Here is a 19,524-nt window from a genome sequence, read left to right as displayed (position 1 = left end):
TAGACCAAGCAGTTCAACTTCCCTTTGCCTCTGTTTCCTTATCTATAAGATAGAAATTATAATAATGTAGCTTTTTTAGGATTAAATGAGTTAATTTACATAAAACACATTGTAAATTTCAAAGAATGTTGATTATCAGCCTGGCATGGTGACTCACACCTGTAATCCCAGCACTTTGGGAGGCCAAGGCTGGTGGATCACTTGAGGTCAGGAGCTCAAGACCAGACTGGCCAACATGGTGAAACCCCATCTCTACTAAAAATAGAAAAATGAACTGGGTGTGATGGCGCACGCCTGTAATCCCAGCTACTCCCAGGAGAATCACTGGAACCCTGGAGGCAGAGGTTGGAGTGAGCCGAGATTGCATCACCGCACTCCAGCCCGAGTGACACAATGAGACTCCATCTCAATTAAAAAAAAAAAAAAGGTGATTACCATTATTACTATCTGAGATTCAACTTTTCTTATGTCAGTAAATACAGTGTACCTCTTTGCTGGCTACATTCAGAGTTATGTAACATTCATATATAAATCTTTGTGAAACCTTCAGATTATTTAGCATAGATTCCTAGGAGTAGAAATATCTATATGCAATAATTTTAGTTTTTTGAGGGTTATTTGTTAAATAAAAATCACATCTCACAGGCATAGTTTTAGGAGTTTGGAGAATGGTGAGCAAAACAGACCCAGAGCTAGAAAAGGATATGGTTTCTATGAAAAGTGACAAGGGAGAATGTACAGAGTACTTTGAGGGTGCAATCTAGCCTGGGGGAATTTAAGATAAAGTGACGTTGACTTTAAGATCTAAACAATGATTAGGGGTTAATTAAATGGCCATTTGGAAGCAGGAGGTGAAATCAATGGCCAGCACGAAGGTCCTGAAACAAGTTTGGGAGAAACCTCAGAGGAAGCCAGAGGGGAGGAAGAGAGCTTCTAGATGAAAAGGAACAGCTGGGCCAGATCCTACAAGTCCGGTAATCTGCCTGCAGATTTTGGTTTTGTCCTCTACATAGAGAAGGGTTTGAACAAAAGAATGACATCCATTCTTAGGGTGATGGTTACAATAAAAGTCCAGACTTCACCACTATGCAATATATCCATGTAACAAAACTGTACCAATACCCCTTATATTTATAATTTTTTAAAAAATGACATTCATTTGTATTATCACAAATGAAACAACACTCTGGTTGTATGTATTGGAGGGAGCACTGTAAAGGAATGCAGCCTTCCCCTTAAGAGGCAGACAGAAGCCTAGTGGTGGGAGAGATGGCAGCTGGGACTAGGGTACTGGTGATGAGGAGGCAGAGGCATGGAGGTGGTGAAAAGACTTTGATGCAGTAGCACAACCTGCCGATGGGCCACGTGTGGAATAGGAGTGGGGAGAAGATCCCTGCTTCTGCAGCATACTGAGAAGAGAAGAATGGAGGTAGCAGATCTGTTAAGCTGGAACAACAGGTTGAATTTAACTTTAAATATACGAACTTTGAGGTTGAAAATCATGATTACAACTTCAAGAAAGAGTGTTATGATTTACATCTGCACCAGAAGGATTTGAGGAGGCTTTCATACAATCATATCAATTTTTAATATTATTGTAATTTTTACTAACATTATTTTTAAACTTTGGCTATTTGGAACCTGAATTTTAATCTTGTTTAAAAACATGCAGTCTGATTTCTAATAGTCTGAGCATTTTTTCTGAACTTTATGTACATGTTGATTTTTTTTTCAATTGTCTGTTCAGGTCCTTTGACAATGTCTTGAGTACTTATTTTTACCTATTTGTATGAATTTTTTCTACATAACAGATCATAACCCCATACCTTTTGTATTTAACGAAATACTTTTTTCATATTTTTTAAAGAATTATCTTGAAACATGGAGGTATAGAGCTTTTAAGCCAATCAAATCATTCCATTTATCTGCGTGTGTGTATTGTGTATATATGTGTGTGTGTTTGTGTTTTGGCTGTGTAATCACATTCATTGTTTCTGTGTTCACATATACTCTCCCATCTAGGGAGCAGACAAATATATCCTTATATTTACTAATACTTCTTAATGTTTTTGTGATGGTGGACTTTCTGTGTCAACTTGACTTGGCCCTGGAGTACCTAGATATTTGGTTAAACATTTTTCTGGGTGTTTCTGTCAGGGTGCATTTGCATGAGAACAACTTTTGAACTGGTAGGCTGAGTAAAGAGGCTTGGCTTCCCCAGTACAGATGAGTCTCATCCGATTTGTTGAGGATCTGAATAGAACACAAAAACTCAGTAAGGGAGAGTTTTCTCTCTCTGCCCAATTTCTTTTGAGCTGGGACATGGATCTTCTTTTGGCATCAGACTTAGACAGAACTATACCATCAGCTCTTCTTCTTTTTGTTTTTTAAGAGATTGCTTCTTGTGACTACCATTCACAGATGCCATCCATCAAATATGGATGTTTGATTAGCTTAGTCTTCTGGGCCTCCAGCTCGCCGGCTACAGTTCTTGTCATTTCTCAGCCTGCTTAATCGTGTGATTAAGGACAGATATAGATAGATAGATAGATAGATAGATAGATAGATAGATAGATAGATAGATAGATCAATCTAGATAGAGATAGATAGATAGATAGATCTAGATATAGATAGATAGATAGATAGATAGATCTAGACAGAGATAGATAGATAGATAGATAGATAGATAGATAGATAGATAGATAGATAGATAGATAGATCGATCGATCTAGATAGAGATAGGGAGATAGATAGACAGAGATTTACTATAAGATTTATTTACTATATGACAGATATATTCCCACCCAAATAAAAACAAACAAACAAACAACCCAGAAGAACAATACAAATATTTGGAGTCATCCAGAATGGTTTTTTATTTTCCTTTCATATCACATTCATCTGCAAATATCATTGTCTTGAGCTGTAGAATTTGACCTCTTTTATAACTTCTATAGCTACATAGATAGGCAGAGACACACAGATCTATACAGAGAGATAGATTGGTATCTATATAAATTGATAATTACAGATATATTATAGATATAGATATCGTATTTGTTCTGTTTCTTTGGAGAACCTTGACTATTACAGTTTTCATTTAAATGTTTTAACTATTTATGTATCTAGAATTTAAGCTGATGAATAGTCCAAAAGAAGCCTCTGAATTTATTTATTTTTTCCAAATATTTTTCAGGGCTATGTTTTGAATGGTCCTTTTTTGCTCACAGATTTATGCTTCTAACTATCATCTAGTAATAATTTGTGGTTAAGTTTACTAAGATTTGTTTCTGAGCTATTTTTTTATCCATCGATAAGTTTATCAATAATTCTACAACTACCATTTTGTTTTCTAATCATAAGATTAGGGTGAATTTACAAATCAAGTTAAACAAGTCTCTTGTATTATACCATGTTTTTCAGTTTTATTTCTCTCTGTTTTTCATTACCAAATTAATTTCTTCAGATGAACTTCAGAATCATGTTATCAAGTTCCAAAAATTTATGAGTCATTAGCCAATACTTGAAATTTCATTAAATCTACTCGTTATTTTAGGACAAAATAAACAGGTCATGATTTGGAGTCAAACTCAAATAAATTTGTGTATCTTTTGCTTTATTTGAGTCTTCTTTTATGTTTTTGTAAAGGTTGGCTTTTTTTCTTACATATTTGATCTGTCCTTAGCTAGAGAGAGATGTTAAAAATAAATAGAATAGTGCTCTCCTATTGATTATCCTTTGTATTTTTTTAAAGTTTTAAATTTATAGGTAGATGTTTTATTATGCAGGACACATATTTTATTGTGACTTGTACTTCCAATTCACAAAAATATTATTCTTTATTTTATTTTTTTTGTGTTTCCATTTTAAAAATAATTTGGCTGAAATCAATTCTGTTCCTATTTTCTCTGTGTTTGCCTGATAAATCTTTGCACTTCTTTGAAAAAAAAATGTCATTTTGATTTAGATAGTTTCCTTTTACTTATCATGTCCTTGGATTTTATTTTTAAGCACATCCTGAAGATATTTGTCTTTTAATAGAAAAGTTTAAACAATGTGTTTCCATAATGATGTAACTGGAATTCTGTAATCTTATTTTGTGTTTTTACTTTGCTTTCCGTTCTTTACTTTATGGGTTTCATGTGCCTTCTCTTTCCATGAAAAGACTTTTGTGTGTGTTTGTTTTCAAGAAATATCATTCATCTATAGTTATCTAATTACCAAACTCAAGAATTAAATTATATTCTTTGATAACTCCCAATATAATTTGAGAAGATTCTTTTATAATTTTGTAAATATGGCATATGGTTTTGTACTTGAATTATTTTTATTAAAATATTTCACATTATATATCCTCTTTTTTAACAACTATCTTTACATTTCCAGATAATTTTGAAACCATATTATCTGCAATTGTTTGTACTTTGCTATAGGTGGAACTGGTTTCAATAATACTAGAAACCTTGTATTTTAATTTCTGTTGATCTCTAAGTAGAACACAGTACACATATATGCTGCACAAAATATCTCCCCATCCAAAACAAAAACAAACAAACAAACAAACAAAACAGAAGAACAATACAAATTTTTGGAGTCTTCCATGATGGTTTTTTCTTTTCCCTTCACATCTATAAATCTGCACATCTCATTGTCTCTAGCTGTAGAAGTTGACCTCTTTTATTACCTCTATAGCTATCACCCTAGCTCAGTCCACCATTGCCATTTATTGCAATTATGGCAATGGTCTTCTATTGAGTCTTCTTCTACAATGGCCTCGATTAAAATGTTAGGTAAGCATGTCTCTCCTAGGCTCAGTTCCTTTCACTAGCTCCTCAACTCACTCTGAGCAAAATGCAAACATACTGCCTACTCTAGTGGAACATGGTCTCTGCCCTCCACCAACTTCCTATCCTCATTGCTCCAGCCACATTGGCCTCTTGCTGTCCTCTCCAAGAAGTGAAGCATACTCCCACCTGTAGTGGCCCCCCTCTATTATCACATCCTTCTGAGAGCTATCCCCTTCCATCTCTCTGGTTTCCATTCAAATATCTCCTTATTTAAGAAAACTTTCTGTATTATTTTTCATAAGATTTCACTCCTCACCTACTTCACACCCTAATAAGTAATTGTTTTGTACGTCTCTTAAGAGCAGCAGAACATAAAACAATAGTAATGCTAAATAAAAAGAAACTTCCCTAGCTAACAAAACATGCAAAACAAATAATTGTACTTTTAGAAACCTACCCTTACATAAAGGCAATATGACTGCTAGACGGGGCTGTAAAGAAAAATTCAGGTTTCTGAATTACAGAGACAAGAACACATTGAACAAAGGTCATATAAGGAACTTCCAAGACTGTTTGTGACCAGATGGAGACAAGTGGGGTGACTGGGCATTGTGTATGGTTCTGAATTCCTCTGTGACTTGCTGTGTTCATGAGTTACTATATTTCATGTTTTGCTGTTCCAATGAGAAAGCATAAAACATTTACTTTGTTGTGAAAACATGTAGATGAACCAAAACACCTTCCATCTTCAATGACCTCATTCCCTTTCTGCTGATGTCATATGAGTTCACCCATGTCACAGAAATATGTGCATGGCAGAACAGATTACACTTCTCTACGATAGCTTTGCTTAATTTCCTTGATAGTCCCAGCACACACAATCCTAATATTAATAAGTATGTTTTTCTTTTGGGAAATCAGTGAGGTTAGAAAATTATGGCTGCTGTATATTGTTCCTCTTTCATTAAGATCCGTAGTGGACTCTTCTAGAAGACAAATGAAACAAAGAGCTGGGAACTATTTTTGCCAACCATAGGTGAAATCTCCGATCTGAAAATCGTGCTTGGATTTTTTTTTTTTTTCTAAGATGGTGAACTAGAGGCATTGTTAGCATGCCTCCACTTGAAAAGACACTCAAAAAGGCAAAATATTGTGTAGAAATTCATGCTGTGAACGTTTTTCCAAGAAGCAGCATAGGAAACTCATCGAAAAACTGAAAGAAACCACAGACTCATTTCAAAGAAGTGGTGAGCAGAGGCTTACACCGTGAACCGCACAAAAACCTGTGTGTCTCCAGAGCGTGAGAGGGAGAGACTGCATCTATGACACCCATTCTCACTGAGGAGCCAGGCAGTCCAGGCCACGCGGGGAGGCCTTCACCCTATTCGGCGCTGGAGCTGACTTACTGAGTGGTGGGGGGTATTTGAGGAATGGCATCCAGACCGGAATGCTTCCGGCCTGGGGCAGTTTGGAATTCTGAGTACAGGCTGTCTGGAATCCAGCTAGCTGCTGCTAGTAGAATGCTGTGGATGTGTAGACCTGCCTTGCCAAGTGTGTGGGGGCTGAGTGGGGCTTACTGCTGCCTGCTACCCCCGACTCCCCATGTGAATTCATTTGTACCGCAGAGGCAGCTGCACTCCTCCCTGTAACATTACCCCAGCAGGCAGGGAGTTGCCCTCTGATCACCACTGGGGCTGCTGCTTGTATTCACAAGTGGGGAGCCAAACAACAAACTTACCTGACCCAGTCCACACCTGGCTTTGGCTCTTCATCTGCCCTGATAGTGTAATACAATGGACAGAGACTCCTGGGAGTTCCATGGTCCTGCACATTGCCTGAGACTCCAGAGTACGCCCCTCCCTTCCCCCCGACTCCCCTACCCATGGTAACATAAGGCAAACACAAATCCCAAAACTACCATCACAGCTGGTGTTCTTTTGCAAGTGCCACCACTGGGCTGGAGGCCAAGTGGCAAAGCCCATTACAACATCTGCAGGCACAATAACAGTGCCCAGGAAGGAGAAAACTTTTGCAAAACCTCAGCTATCACCATTGCCTGCATCACCCTGGCTAACCAGTAGATCTTGAGTCTGTCCAAGTGCCCAGTACATGACCACCACAGCTGTATTTGAGAAGGCCAACACACGAAGGCTATTTATAACCATGGAAATCTCACAGGGTCTAGGTTACTCCCTTCCCACCCACAACTGAGCTGGTACTCATACCCACTGCTGGGGGACCAGACAGATTACATCACTAGATCTGTTGCAGACATTCACCACCAGCAGCATGGAGGATGGAAACCTCACTGGGGATGAGACCCAGAGGAGCAGCCGCATTCACAGTAGTCTGACCCTCAGGGACCACTACTCTTAGGGGTGTGGGAGTGCATCACATTCAAGGAGCATCCCATGGGACAAAGGAAACCAGATGCAGGCCTTGAGTCTCTGATCTTTCCACTGTGGAAAGTTTCTTTCATCAGAGGCACAGCTCATCATTTATACCTGCAACAGGAGAGAGCACAAAATCTCTCCTTCTTTCAAACAAGCGGTTAGTCAAGCTTACAAAATCAGGATGTGTGTTTTGAACTAATCTCAATTTGCTGCCAACACAGAGTATCTTAAACGACTCAGCCTACTGATGAAAAAAAAAATTTCACCAGCAGAGGGCTGAAAAACAATGTGGCAACACCAGAAAGTTGTCTGACATTGCCTTGATCTGAGAGGATGATAGGAAATTTTTTGGCTGATTTTATCTCTCAGCGTCCTGAAGTTTAGTGTCGTTACTTACGTCAAATCAATCTAAGCTATTAAAAAGAAAAGAATTCTGGTGAACGAGGCAAGATCCAAAAGTGACTTTTCAATCTTATGAGCTATCATTTTAGATTTGTGTATCTCACGTTCTCAAATGGCATGTGTAGTTAATGAGGGTCAGGGCATTTCTCATGTGTATTCTCCATGTCACTTACTTTGGGGATTTGTACTGCACTAATGTAGACAAATGATTTAATGTGAGAGGTTGCTGTTGCAAGTGGCAAGTTAAGTCACTGAATTGAATGGTTAAATTCTGTGTTTAAATGAGTTCTGGAGGACCAAGAGTAGTTCCCACAATGTGAGAAGAGGACTTTAACTTTCAGTCCTTTGGTCTAGTAGGTAGGAAAAAAATAACCAGAAATCAATTTGATTCTCTGCACCTGTACACCTGACTGCTGAGAATGATATGTTCAATTGCTCAGGGGAAGAACACTTTGAATAACTGAGAGTAAGTTAGAAATTATCCTCTATACATAAAAACTAGCATGCTATCTTGTAATACTGATATGGTTTGACTGTGTCCCCACCAAATCTCATCTTGTAGTTCCCATAATTCCTATGTGTTGTGGAATCCAGTGGGAGGTAACTGAATGATGGGGGTGGGTCTTTTCTGTGCACTGTTCTTGTGACAGTGAATAAGTCTCATGAGATCTGATGGCTTTATAAAGAGGAGATCCCCTGCACAAGCTCTCTCTTTGCCAGCCACCATCCATATAAGGCATGATTTGCTCCATCTTGCCTTCTGCCATGATTGTGAGGCCTCCCTAGCCATGCAGAACTGTGAGTCCATTAAACCTCTTTTTCTTCCCAGTCTTGGGTATGTCTTTATCAAACTGCAACAGGAGAGGGCACAAACTCCTCCTTTCAAGGAAAAGGAGAAAAACGTAGAGTTCAAAATGTCTGTGGTTAATCACATAATCTGTCTTCCAGTAAATACTATTTCCTGGGAGAAGTGTAGTTACTTTGGAAGGAATCTGAACTTTTAAAGTTATTGATGTACCACTTAGTATTTAAAAGACAGTGATTTACAAAAAGACTACCCAGAAAGGCCTGCGCTTTCCAAGTTTTCTCCAAAACCCCTCAGGTATTCCTGATGAGCAAGTGAGACATTTAGAGGGTTTAACTCACCATGTATGTCTAACTTAAATGTAATTTATGAGTCATTGTTTTCTAGTCAATAGCTAAATACTTTCACATATTTTTACTTATGGGATATAATTGAGGAAGAGATACAAATTCAAAAAGCATCCAGAATTGAAATCTCTTTCCATTTAATTTATGGTATATACCAGGGTTGGCAAACTGAACCTACAGAACAAATCTGACCCACTATTTGTTTTTGCAAATAGTTTTATTAGAACACAGCCATGTCCGTTCATTTACTCATTCTTTATGGCTACTTTTGTGCTACAACAGCACAGTTGAGCAGTTGCGACATAGATGGTATTGACAGGATAGTTGACAGGATTGACAAAGTTGCGAATATTTACCTATTGGCTTTTTACAAAAGAAGTTTGCCAACCACTGGTGTGTATTATTAGATACATTAGTAACAAATGACATCATAAATTTCTTTTTAGCAATCATGTATATCAAGGATACAAAAAAATGTATTTCACTAGAACAAAATCTTCTATTTGGTCATCTTGCTTCACCTTCCTCTAGAACAAAATCTTATTGCCAAATAATTTAAGAAAATAATTTGGTCTTCTGATTCAATGTTTGTGTCTCAGGTTTCCTTCCCAGGAATTAATTCCCACTTCAAAAAACAGACACACACATTCCAAAAGTGTTCTTTTATTTCTAGTAACATATATTGTATAAATACTCTATTTTATATGCACTTTCACAAAAGCGATATAATTTAAAAGTTTTTTCATTAGAAATAAATGTATAAAAATAAATATGTTATTATAGGCATTTATTACTAACTATAGTCCTTCTTGGAAGGAACACCCAAACCAATACTTATAAAGTACATGTAATTTATAGTAACATATTTTACTATATACATATGGAAAAAATCGTATTCTCACAGAAGAGCTGAACAGACATTCATCAGGATATGACTGTTGGACCAGCTGCTGGAGATGGACCTGCTACCTCTCAGCAGCCTCCCCACCACAAGTGATCTCAATGTCCCCAAACCTGTGGGACCCTGTTCTACACACCTCATTTTTGTTCCGGCATTTCATCCTTCTTGTGTGATTTTACTGATTTTCATGAGACACGAGTTACTTCTTTACATCCATATTCCCAAAGCAGGGTTACATGGTAGGAAAGAAAGGAAGTTGGAGGTACTAATCTCACTGTGTCTCCTCTAGTTTTTACCAGCACCTAATGCTTCACTGCTTTTTTTTTTTTCCATTGTAGACTTTAATAAATACATGGAGTTGTTTTTTCCTCAAAATGAATTACACAGATAAAGACTGAGATGGTCAAAAAAGTAAAGAGGAAGCCGTTTGAGTCATTTCACGTTGCTGAGCTTTTCTCTCATGTTGAACAATCTGAAGTTTTAATTCTTGGTAGAAATAATGTATAAACATTCTCTGAAACCATAGCAGCCATAAACAGTGCTGGTCAAAGGTCCTATTTGGACTCCTTTCTCCCCCTTGTTAGTGAGGTAAAGTAAAACAGGTCTTAGTAAAATCTCACCTTTCTCCTACTTTTCCATTTCCCAACCCCCATGATACAAAGTATTTGATAAGTACCAGGAAACAGGGGTTGTAATAGCTGTAACTTTTTTTTGACAATTGCTTCGTTTTTTTCAAACTTGTAATAGATGTAACAAAAGAAATAATAATGCCCGGGGCTTTATTATGCTATATCACTGCTCAGAGGTTAATAATCCTCACTAACTATCCTATCAAATTTGCAACTGGCAGTTTACTCTGATGATTCAACTCCTTTTCTATCTACCCCCACAATCCCACCTTACTGATACACCTCACTGGTTACCGGCAAAATACGCTGGATCCCTCCAGCCTTCTTGCTTTCCGTGCACCAGCCCTTCCTCACTTTGCCTTGCCCTCAAAGCTAACACCACTTAACTGCATTCGGCCATTGTGCAAAAGTCTATGAAATGTTTAGGTTTCTTTAAAGGATCACAGCTCTCATGAGATAACACCCCCCCATCATGGGACAGACATTTCAAGCTTCTTTTTTTGTAACCCTTCCCACAGGTCTTAGAACATGATGACCACTCCCCCAGCTGCCACTGGGGACAGGGATGGTCTGCACAAGGTCTGGTGCTGGCTGGCTTCACTTCCTTTGCACACTCGGAAGCAGGCTGTCCATTAATGTCTCGGCATTCTACCAGTCTTCTCTGCCAACCCAATTCACATGACTTAGAACATTCGCCCCACTCTTCTATGACCCATGCTGAAAAAGTGGGGATAGCATTGAAAGATTCCTTCTTCTTCTTTACGAAGTAGGTGTATTTAATTTTAGGTCGAAGCGCATTGCCCACGGTAAGAACCTGGATGGTCAAGGGTTCTTTGAGAGGGCTAAAGCTGCGAATTCTCTCCAGTGCCGCAGAGGAGCCGCTGTACCTCAAGACAACACCTTTGTACATAATGTCTTGCTCTAAGGTGGACAAAGTGTAGTCACCGTTAAGAATATAAGTGCCATCGACAGCTTTGATGGCGAGAAAGCTGCCATTGTTCCTGGATCCCCTCTGGTTCCGTTGTTTCACTTCGATGTTGGTGGCTCCAGTTGGAATTGTGATGATATCATGATATCCGGGTCTGCAGGCGACAAAAACAGGCATAAATCTCTGAATCATTGGCTAATTAGATTATTTAGCTTAAAAACACATTAATCTTTTATGAGATATGATTTTTTCCGAGACCTGTTGAAAGGCCCATTTAAATTACAACGTCTGCGAATAGGTGTTTTAAAACTTACTTTGCACTAGTAACTGATCCTGATATTTTCTTACAAGTAGATCCATTTCCCCCACAAACACCACATTTATCAAACTTCTTTTTGGAGTCTATGATGCGATCACAACCAGCTTTTACACACTGTCCTTGCACACAGACAGAGGTGGAATCTGGGCTACATGGAGTACCATCTACAACCTGAAAAAAGGACACATGTCTAGGGTTACATACAAGCAAAGGAAGGAGATGCTGCAGTGACAAGTTTAAACATATTCTCTCCGCTTTCCTGACCATGCTAATTAAAAACAGTACCCTCTACATATTATGCATTTCATGCATTTTTACCCTTCACTTTGGCATGTTTTTCAATACTACATATAGACATCTGAAGAAATTAGAGATTTTTAAAAATTATCTATTGACCTAGCTCTCCTCCAGCTAAGGTCAATGAAAGTAGAACTCTTTGTCACTTTGATTACTGCTGTATCTTCAGAGCTTAGAATAATTAATATCTGGCAAGAGTAAGTGCTTCATAAATCACTTGCTGAATACTGAATCTGCAACTTGGGAGTATTTTCATAGCCCATGGTGCTAATGACACATGATTGTCTCAATCACATTAAATTCCATTTTCTATCTCAGAGCCAGATGTATTCCCTTAGCAAAGCAGCAAAAGAAATGATGCTTTTCCTAGTTCAGTATGTGTTTTCAAACATAAAACTTATCAATACTCAGACTGCCATTTCAATTATTCTGTTTGCATCTGCTACTGCTAGTTACCCAGTAACAAGTATTTTGGACCATGCATAAACTATTTTCCAAAACTACTGGTTACTGTGTGAACATATAATGTATCTAACTATGAGCTGTATGTGAAGCCTAGTCACACAGAGGAGTGCTTGATTGTCCAAAAAGCTTCTCCTTGTATTAAAAGAGTAATAGTGAACAATTGCAAGCATCTGAAGTGTTAGATTTAAGCTTCATTCAGAACTGAAAACAACACTAAACTCAAAGCAGGCAGTTGCCAATTAATGTAAAAGAAAAGGAGTTCAAATGTGAAATTCAAGATATGTTAATATGGAAAGCAAAGAAAGTATATCAAAAATTACTTGAAAAGGTAGCAAGCCTACGCCTAAGTTTTTAGGTAAAAATAAGGTAAAAATTACCTTGGGCTGCAAAACGAAGAAGTAGCCAATGCCTTTGGCTTGGCAGATGAGCTTGCACCTGTCCTTTGGTGAGACGCCAGCGTACTTGGGGATCCATTCTACTGCGGGTCCACTCCCAAAGGAAGCTTTTGAAAACTCGTTGTGTGCCTCACATTGTTCCTCTCTAAAGGTTTTTCCTGGAAAGAGAATAATATGATAACGTTATCAGTTTCTAATCTTGAGCCACCTGTTTGTGGGTACATCTTTTTTTAAATCCCACTTCTTAAAATCAGAGTCCATTGCTCCTCACCATTATTGTCTGGACAGTCCTCAGTGTTGCAGGATCTGTAGCGTACTCGCTTGCCTTCACAGTACTTCCCTCCATTCTTTGGGACTGGGTTATCACATTCCCTCATTGTGTACTGGACTCCTCCACCGCACGTTCTCGAACAGTCTCCCCAAGGTCCCCACATCCCCCAGCTTCCATGAAAAGGAGTCTAAATGGAGACACAAATCATCAGCATTAGAATTCTCTAAAGAGGACTTTTAGGGTGTCAAAGAAAACCACATGGGACAAAGAATCAATTCTAAAAATAAGCCATCTCGCATTCCTGCTAGAGGACACAGATGGGGATGTTTAACTTGGTATCAAATCTTTTACCATCACTTTGTTCTTTTCAATTCTGAATATGTTTCAGTAGAAAAACTCACATCAAAATGCTTTCTGTCGGTTTTGTTCACACATTTGCCGTTGATACACCATTTCCCTTCTCCGCAGCTGGTGCCATCTGCCCATGGGAAGTGTTTGGTTTGGCACACTAGCACTCCGCCAGAGGTGCCGGTACACCACAAGGTACTGCACGTGCTAGCTGCATCAGGGCAGTGTTTGGAGTCCTCCCCAAATGTAAACTGGCACTGCCGGTTGGCATCGTACGAGGTGCCAGGGAGATCTCCTGGGAGCTGTATGGGATTCTGGGGCTTGTCCATCAAACATTCCCCTGCAAAGCAAATGCCAACCAATATTAATACAGAGTTAGTGAGGGCATGCAGAGATAGATCCCATTTCAGAAAATATTTATCATATGAGAAAATAGATAGCAAAGTGATTTGAAAACTGTAAAGCTGGGGGAGGGAAATGCTAAAGAGATTTAGATTGCTATTAAGATCTTATCCTCAATGGAGTATTTCTATATTAACAATGACAGGAAGTTATTGATCTGCTAACAATGTGAATGAATAGACTTTGGGAGCTACTCAACGAGAAGCACTATTTTTTATTTGGAATTAAGATCTCAACAGTTAGGATCTTGACAGAGGAAAAGCAATGTTTAAGTGGGGAAAATAAAAAGAACAAAAAGGAAAGAGTTCATTTAACTAAACTTTATGCATGAAAGGTTGGATGCCATCTAGAGAGAGTAGCTGGAACATCTCACCATGACCATTATCCAGAAATGATGTAATCATGTAGGCACTGCAAGGAGACCAAGGCTGGCTATGGTCCAAGTTGGAAAGCATTGACGCCATCATGTGGGAATCCTGGTTCACACCATTAAGGCTGGCACACTGCTTTGCATCATCATGTGGCATGTTAAACACGTGGCCTAGGAAGCAATCCAAAACCCACATTAAAATATGGATCATGGCTCAGTGTGGTGGCTCACACCTGTAATTCCAGAAGCTGAGGTGGGCGGATCACTTGAGGTCAGGAGTTCAAGACCAACATGGCCAACATGGCGAAACCCCGTCTCTACTAAAAATACAAAAATCAGCTGGGTGTAGTGGCGTGCACCTGTAATCCCAGCTACTGGGCAGGCTGAGGTAGCAGAATCGCTTGAACCCAGGAGGCAGAGATTGCAGTGAGCCAAGATCACGCCACTCCACTCCAGCCTGGGAGACAGAGTGAGACTCCCTCTCAAAAAAATAAATAAATAAGTAAATAAAATAAAATATGGATGATATGCAGGAGGTTCTTTTTTCCCAGCAGGGATTCATTCATTTGTCCCAAAATAATATTTCTAAAGGAAGAAATATATTTAGAAGACCGGCTATTTTGGAGACCATGTCTACTTTTCACAGGGTGTAAACAAACATACACATTTCCAAATGTCCAGAGCTACTACTATCTTATTTTTTACTTTAATAAAAATGACCATGTTTGAAATAGTGAAAAAATATTTTCTATAGTTTCTAAGATGTACTAGGACCTAAAATAGCAATATAACCTACAGACTCTCCTTCTTATATTGTTTTACCAGTTTACATTTCTGAATTGGGCTTAACTCCTACTTTGAAGCAGCCTTACCTAATTCATGGGCTGTGGTAAAGGCAGCTTGTAAACCATCATCTTCTATGACAGAGCAGCTTCTGCTCGGATCACACACAGTTCCAACATCAGCCATCCCAAGAGTATCACATGTCTGGGACCCACACAAGTCCTACAAAAAGCAAAGGTAAATCCTAATTAATAAGGGGAACATGAACCTTGGGATCTAATTTTTTTTGGCAGGGTGTGCCTTCACATATGCTTTGGAGCATCTACATTCATTATTGTTGACATAAGATTGCATGTGACTTTAATCAAGCTTTTTTCCTAATGCTTTTAAAATAGAACTGTGAAACTTGAAATATTAAAATTACGGTAGAAATAAGTAAGATAAACCATGCTAGCCAATTAAAAAAAGGTTAACTGCAAAAACACTGGTGAAATGCCTTGTATATATCTTTTGGTACAATGTAGACTCCTAAGAGGACAGTCTCACAACTGGTACCTTCTTCCTCTTACCTGTCTGGTGAAAAGAATTGCTGTGTCATAGTGCTCTGCATCCCGGTCACTGGGTGGGTTGTGCTGCTTTTGCCAGTTGCAGAAGTTCCGCAGAGTGAGGGCAGCATTGGAAGTCACTTCCGGCCCCTTCTGTTCATCGTGGATGACCAAGATCTTCACCACCACCAGGCTAACTGAATTACGAATGCTGGGGTGTTTGTACAACCTGGCTGCCACCGAAAACAACGTGAGAAGGTAATGCTTTAGACCACTGCCGTGGAATTCTGCCATCGACTGGTCTGCCACAAGCATGGTTTCCACATAGCGGTGACTGGACACAAATCGCTTCTTTCTTATGCTTCCAGTTCCTGTAAAGAAAAAAAAAGAAAGTTTGCTACGGTCAGGCTGTCCAAGAATAGTTACCTTTCTAGCATATATTAGGAAAGCCTAACCAGTCAAAGCAAACAAAGCAAAAATATACCCGGAACAACAAAAACAAAAATATTTGCATCTCTTCACTCAAAGTGTTATTTTTAAAGTTCTCTCCTCTCCTTTAAATAAAAAGACCACGCTCTCCTCTGCATGGTCAGGCTCTTTCTGTGTGTGAGCAGGATTTCTTCTGTTCCCTTTGAAATCCTACAGTCTGAACAAGGCAGTTTCGCACATCATCCTGCCCAATTGTAAAATCTTGGAGCAAGGGTGGCAGGCAGAGGCCCTGAGTCACTCTTTCACAGGCGAGGGCTCAAATCCTGAATGAGATCATCGGGCTCCACGTGGAAGGCCTCGGGTAGGGCCTGGGCTGCTGCCAAGGGGCCGGGCCTTAAGGAATCTCAGTCTGCACAGCTCTGCTGTCTCATTCCAGAGGTCCCTGGGGGTGCTCCGCTCTTGCCAATTCCGGGCACAAGGACCACCCACTCTGCCCAGCCGCCTATGGCCCCACTCCCACTGCCCCAGGGAAATAAGTTCTGACTTCCAGGCAAGATTGATTATTTGGAACACAGTCTTCCACTCCGGACTGAGACCCAACCCCTGGGGAAAGTCCTGAACTGGGCTGCGACCACTTTGTTGCCAGGAGCAGAGGAGCAGGGGAAAAGGGAAGAATTATTTAAAAAATGACACGCGAGAGAGTTAAAGAAGGAAAAAGGCACCAAAGTGATAAAAAGAACTGGAGAGTAAGTACTGCACACAACAGAGAAGGCGTAGCAGGAAGGACCTGCAGTGACTTTCAACAGTGCTTGAGAGCAGAATTATGGCCGCGAGAGGGAGTGCAAACTGGGAGGCGGGGCAAGCCCGGGAAAGACCTCCCAAGCAGGTTCTGCGGAGGGGCCCCACAGCCTTCAGCCGGCCCGGGTCAGCCTTATAAGGGGGAAAGGGGACAGAGCCTGCAGAACAGAGATCCTAGCGTAGCCGCTCAGGGTACCTTCCTAGGTCACCACTGGTCCTCTGCCCTCTCCACATCCGCCCTCCCGTGAGCGCAGGATGCACGCACAGGCAGCGGTCACAAAACTCAGCGCAACATTGCAACCCGGACAAAAGGCACACACAAAATCGTTAAAAAGAAATACACAGAGTGGAAAGAACTCGCACAAGCTCCAACTCTAAAGGTGGAAGGAGTCAGGTTACAAACTCTCCCTCCCCGGCCTAAATGCTTTGCTTTAGTTTGCAGAAAATCGTTTGTCAGTTTTTTTCTTGGTTATTCATTATTCGGCCAAATGAAAGTGTGTTTTCTAGCTGAGTTCACCGATCCAAACCTCAAACCACATTCCTCCATTCCAGGCCCCCGTTCTGTCCGCGGACTTATGCTCCTGTCTGCCAGCAGGAGTCTACCCTGAAGTCGCATGGGATAGAGAAAGTGAGAGGAGGATGAATGGACAGACAAACGAGAGCAATTCTTCTACCTGTGGGCTGTCCTACGCGTTGCAGTGCCGGGTCCTGCGGCGACCACTGAGCCCCTTCGTTCTCGCCCTCATTCCCTTCGTCCTCGTCTTCCGTCTCCGCTTTCCCAGTCGGCCGGGGCTCGTCGTCCACGACCCCGCACGTGCCGCCGCCGTCGCCCTGCCGATTCCGCCGCAGGAGGTGGAACTGTAGTGGTGCCGGCGGCTTCTCTCCTGGGGCGGCAGTGGCGAGGCGCTCGCTGGCTGCGGGCAGCGGCTGGATGAAATACGCCTCGCCCCGCAGGTAGAAGGCGCCGCGCACGCCCTCGCAGAGGCTGAGGGCGGCAGCTGAGCTGGGATCGCCATTCACGGTGCCGGAGTAGAAGCAGTGCGCCAGGTCGGGTTCCGGAAGAGGCGTCTCGGACCCGGGTTTGCGCCCCACGTTCTGGAGCGTGAAGCCGGGCGCCAAAAAGCTGCTGTCGGGCCGCAGCTCCAGATCCAGCTGCTGGTCAAAGGCGTGCAGGCGGAGGCGCGTGGTCCCGTGTCCCGGGGCGCGCTCCAGCTCCGGCACCACCAGCTCCTCGTCCTCCTCGGAGGGGCGCCCGAGTGCGTCCGACACCGCCAGTAGCGCCGCGGCGAGCAGCAGCAGCGTGGGCACGGGCCCAAAGCTCCGAGACCCCGGAGCCCGGTCCGCGTTCCCCATGTCGCTGCCCAGCTTGCGCCTTCCGAACCCCTCGGGTACAGCTCGCTGCATTGGAGCCCCAGAAGACACCGCTCGCAGCAGCGCACGGAGCGAGGGAGCTTTAGTTCGGGTCGGGAGAGCAAAGCCTCTCTGGCCTGCTCTGGATTGTTAAAATTAACAATTTCTATTATTCGTTGGAAGGGCGCGCAGAGCCGGCTACAGCCGAAGCTCCCGGAGTCACTAAGAGGAGGCGCTGCAGTTCTGCCTGAGCGCGGGAAGTTTTTCTTCCAGCGCAAAGTTGGAGACACTGAGAGGCAGGCGCAGGCAGAGTGGCTCTGCGGGGACAAGAAGCGCTCTGGGGCGCCTCCGGGGCTGAGGCAACGCGGAGATTGGTGCCTGGCGCCCCTCTTCGGCCTCCGCCTTGGCCGCGGTGTTGCTCACTGCGCAGAGCTCTCCCCTCTGTCCGGTAGCGCACCCTGGCTTTGCAATAGCCCCTGGGCTGGAGCCGCTTTCCAGCGAGTGCAAGAACCGAGCAACCGAGCGCTCCTTTTATAGTGGACTGAAACCACCCGCCCCCCCCACCCCACTCCTCCCCTTTGGCCCTTTTCCATCCCAAAGACGCCGCCCCCGGCTCCGTTGGTGCTAAACCGCGCTCTGCGCTGCGGGCTAGGGAGGGGGAGGGGTCAGCCTCCGCCCTGGCTCCATGCCACTGCTCGTCAATCTAGGGGCGGAAGGGGCACTGTGACCAGCACTTTGTACAGCTGGGGCCGCTCCAGGGAGAAGACTCTCCCTTCCACCGCTCTTCTCCCTCGCCGGTTTCCTGGACCACCCTTCCTCCCCACCGCCCGGTTGCGGTAACTCAGTTACCGCGCTGGGCTGCGGTTCCCGGGCAGGAAGGTTCGGGTGGAGAACGGAGTCCCTTCTCCAACATTTCCCTATCCTGGAGCTGCCCTGAGTCTCCTTCCCTACTCCCTCAGTTCCCTCTTCCCCAATCTAGGAGATGAGCTGGGGCTACACTTTCTAGAAAAATACCCCACCCCACTTCTCCACCTTCGCAGCCTGCCAGGATCTCCTTAGCCGCCGCCTGCTCTCTTTGCCCCAACTTTTCTCGGGAAAGCTTGGTTGGCCCTGCGCTTCCCCCAGAAAGCATGCCTGAGTGAGGGGCCAGGTGACACTTTTTAGGGTCTGGATTTTAAAATATGTTTGCTTATGCCTTCACCCTCCACCAACCCCCACCCCACACGCCACCTCTTCCCCATTGACGACTTTGTGAGGACACGGTTTCACATTTCTGGAATGGGTGATCTGGGACGCGGCTCAATTCCCTAGAGCCTAAGGAGGGAATTGCGCTTTCTCTTCTTCATTCGAGAAATGATCGGCTCCCGCCAGTCTGCGTGCTTCCACTCAACAGCAGCTGCAAGCCCTAGGCCAGCGTCGCAGAAACGGCCAGGAACCCCACTTTCCTACCCGGGGGCCAGCAGCAATCGCTGGGGCTAGCAAGCGTGCAGTGGGGTAAAGAAGGAAATCGGCTTCCTTCCCGGACCCCTCCTTCCTCTTCCTACCAGGAAGGGAAAAGGC

The 19,524-nt window shown here is 42.6% G+C and overlaps 1 protein-coding gene across 1 annotated transcript; it reads right to left on the bottom strand.

Moving 5' to 3' along the window:
• Positions 1–9,381: 9,381 nt before the first annotated feature.
• ADAMTS1 (ADAM metallopeptidase with thrombospondin type 1 motif 1) lies at positions 9,382–18,466 on the bottom strand. The gene is made up of 9 exons (XM_010383446.1): positions 17,289–18,466; positions 15,412–15,758; positions 14,932–15,064; positions 14,063–14,230; positions 13,341–13,627; positions 12,940–13,126; positions 12,651–12,826; positions 11,507–11,682; positions 9,382–11,346 (listed from the first exon to the last, which is right to left on the bottom strand). The coding sequence occupies exons 1-9, from the start codon at positions 18,016–18,018 to the stop codon at positions 10,647–10,649; spliced, it is 2,904 nt and encodes a 967-aa protein (XP_010381748.1). The 5' UTR covers positions 18,019–18,466; the 3' UTR covers positions 9,382–10,646.
• Positions 18,467–19,524: the final 1,058 nt, after the last annotated feature.

This window comes from Rhinopithecus roxellana, chromosome 13 (assembly GCF_007565055.1).
Source record: "Rhinopithecus roxellana isolate Shanxi Qingling chromosome 13, ASM756505v1, whole genome shotgun sequence".
Lineage (NCBI taxonomy): Eukaryota > Metazoa > Chordata > Mammalia > Primates > Cercopithecidae > Rhinopithecus > Rhinopithecus roxellana.
Note: the sequence above shows the minus strand (reverse complement) of the source record. Positions and strands in the feature narration are given on the sequence as shown.

Excerpts from the sequence above, each read along its gene's own strand:
- ADAMTS1 (XM_010383446.1), bottom strand. The coding sequence starts at position 18,018 with ATGCAGCGAGCTGTACCCGAGGGGTTCGGAAGGCGCAAGCTGGGCAGC. Across the intron at positions 12,827-12,939 it reads GGACTGTCCAGACAATAATG|GAAAAACCTTTAGAGAGGAA; the intron begins GTGAGGAGCAAT and ends TTCTCTTTCCAG. Across the intron at positions 11,683-12,650 it reads TCTTCGTTTTGCAGCCCAAG|GTTGTAGATGGTACTCCATG; the intron begins GTAATTTTTACC and ends TCCTTTTTTCAG.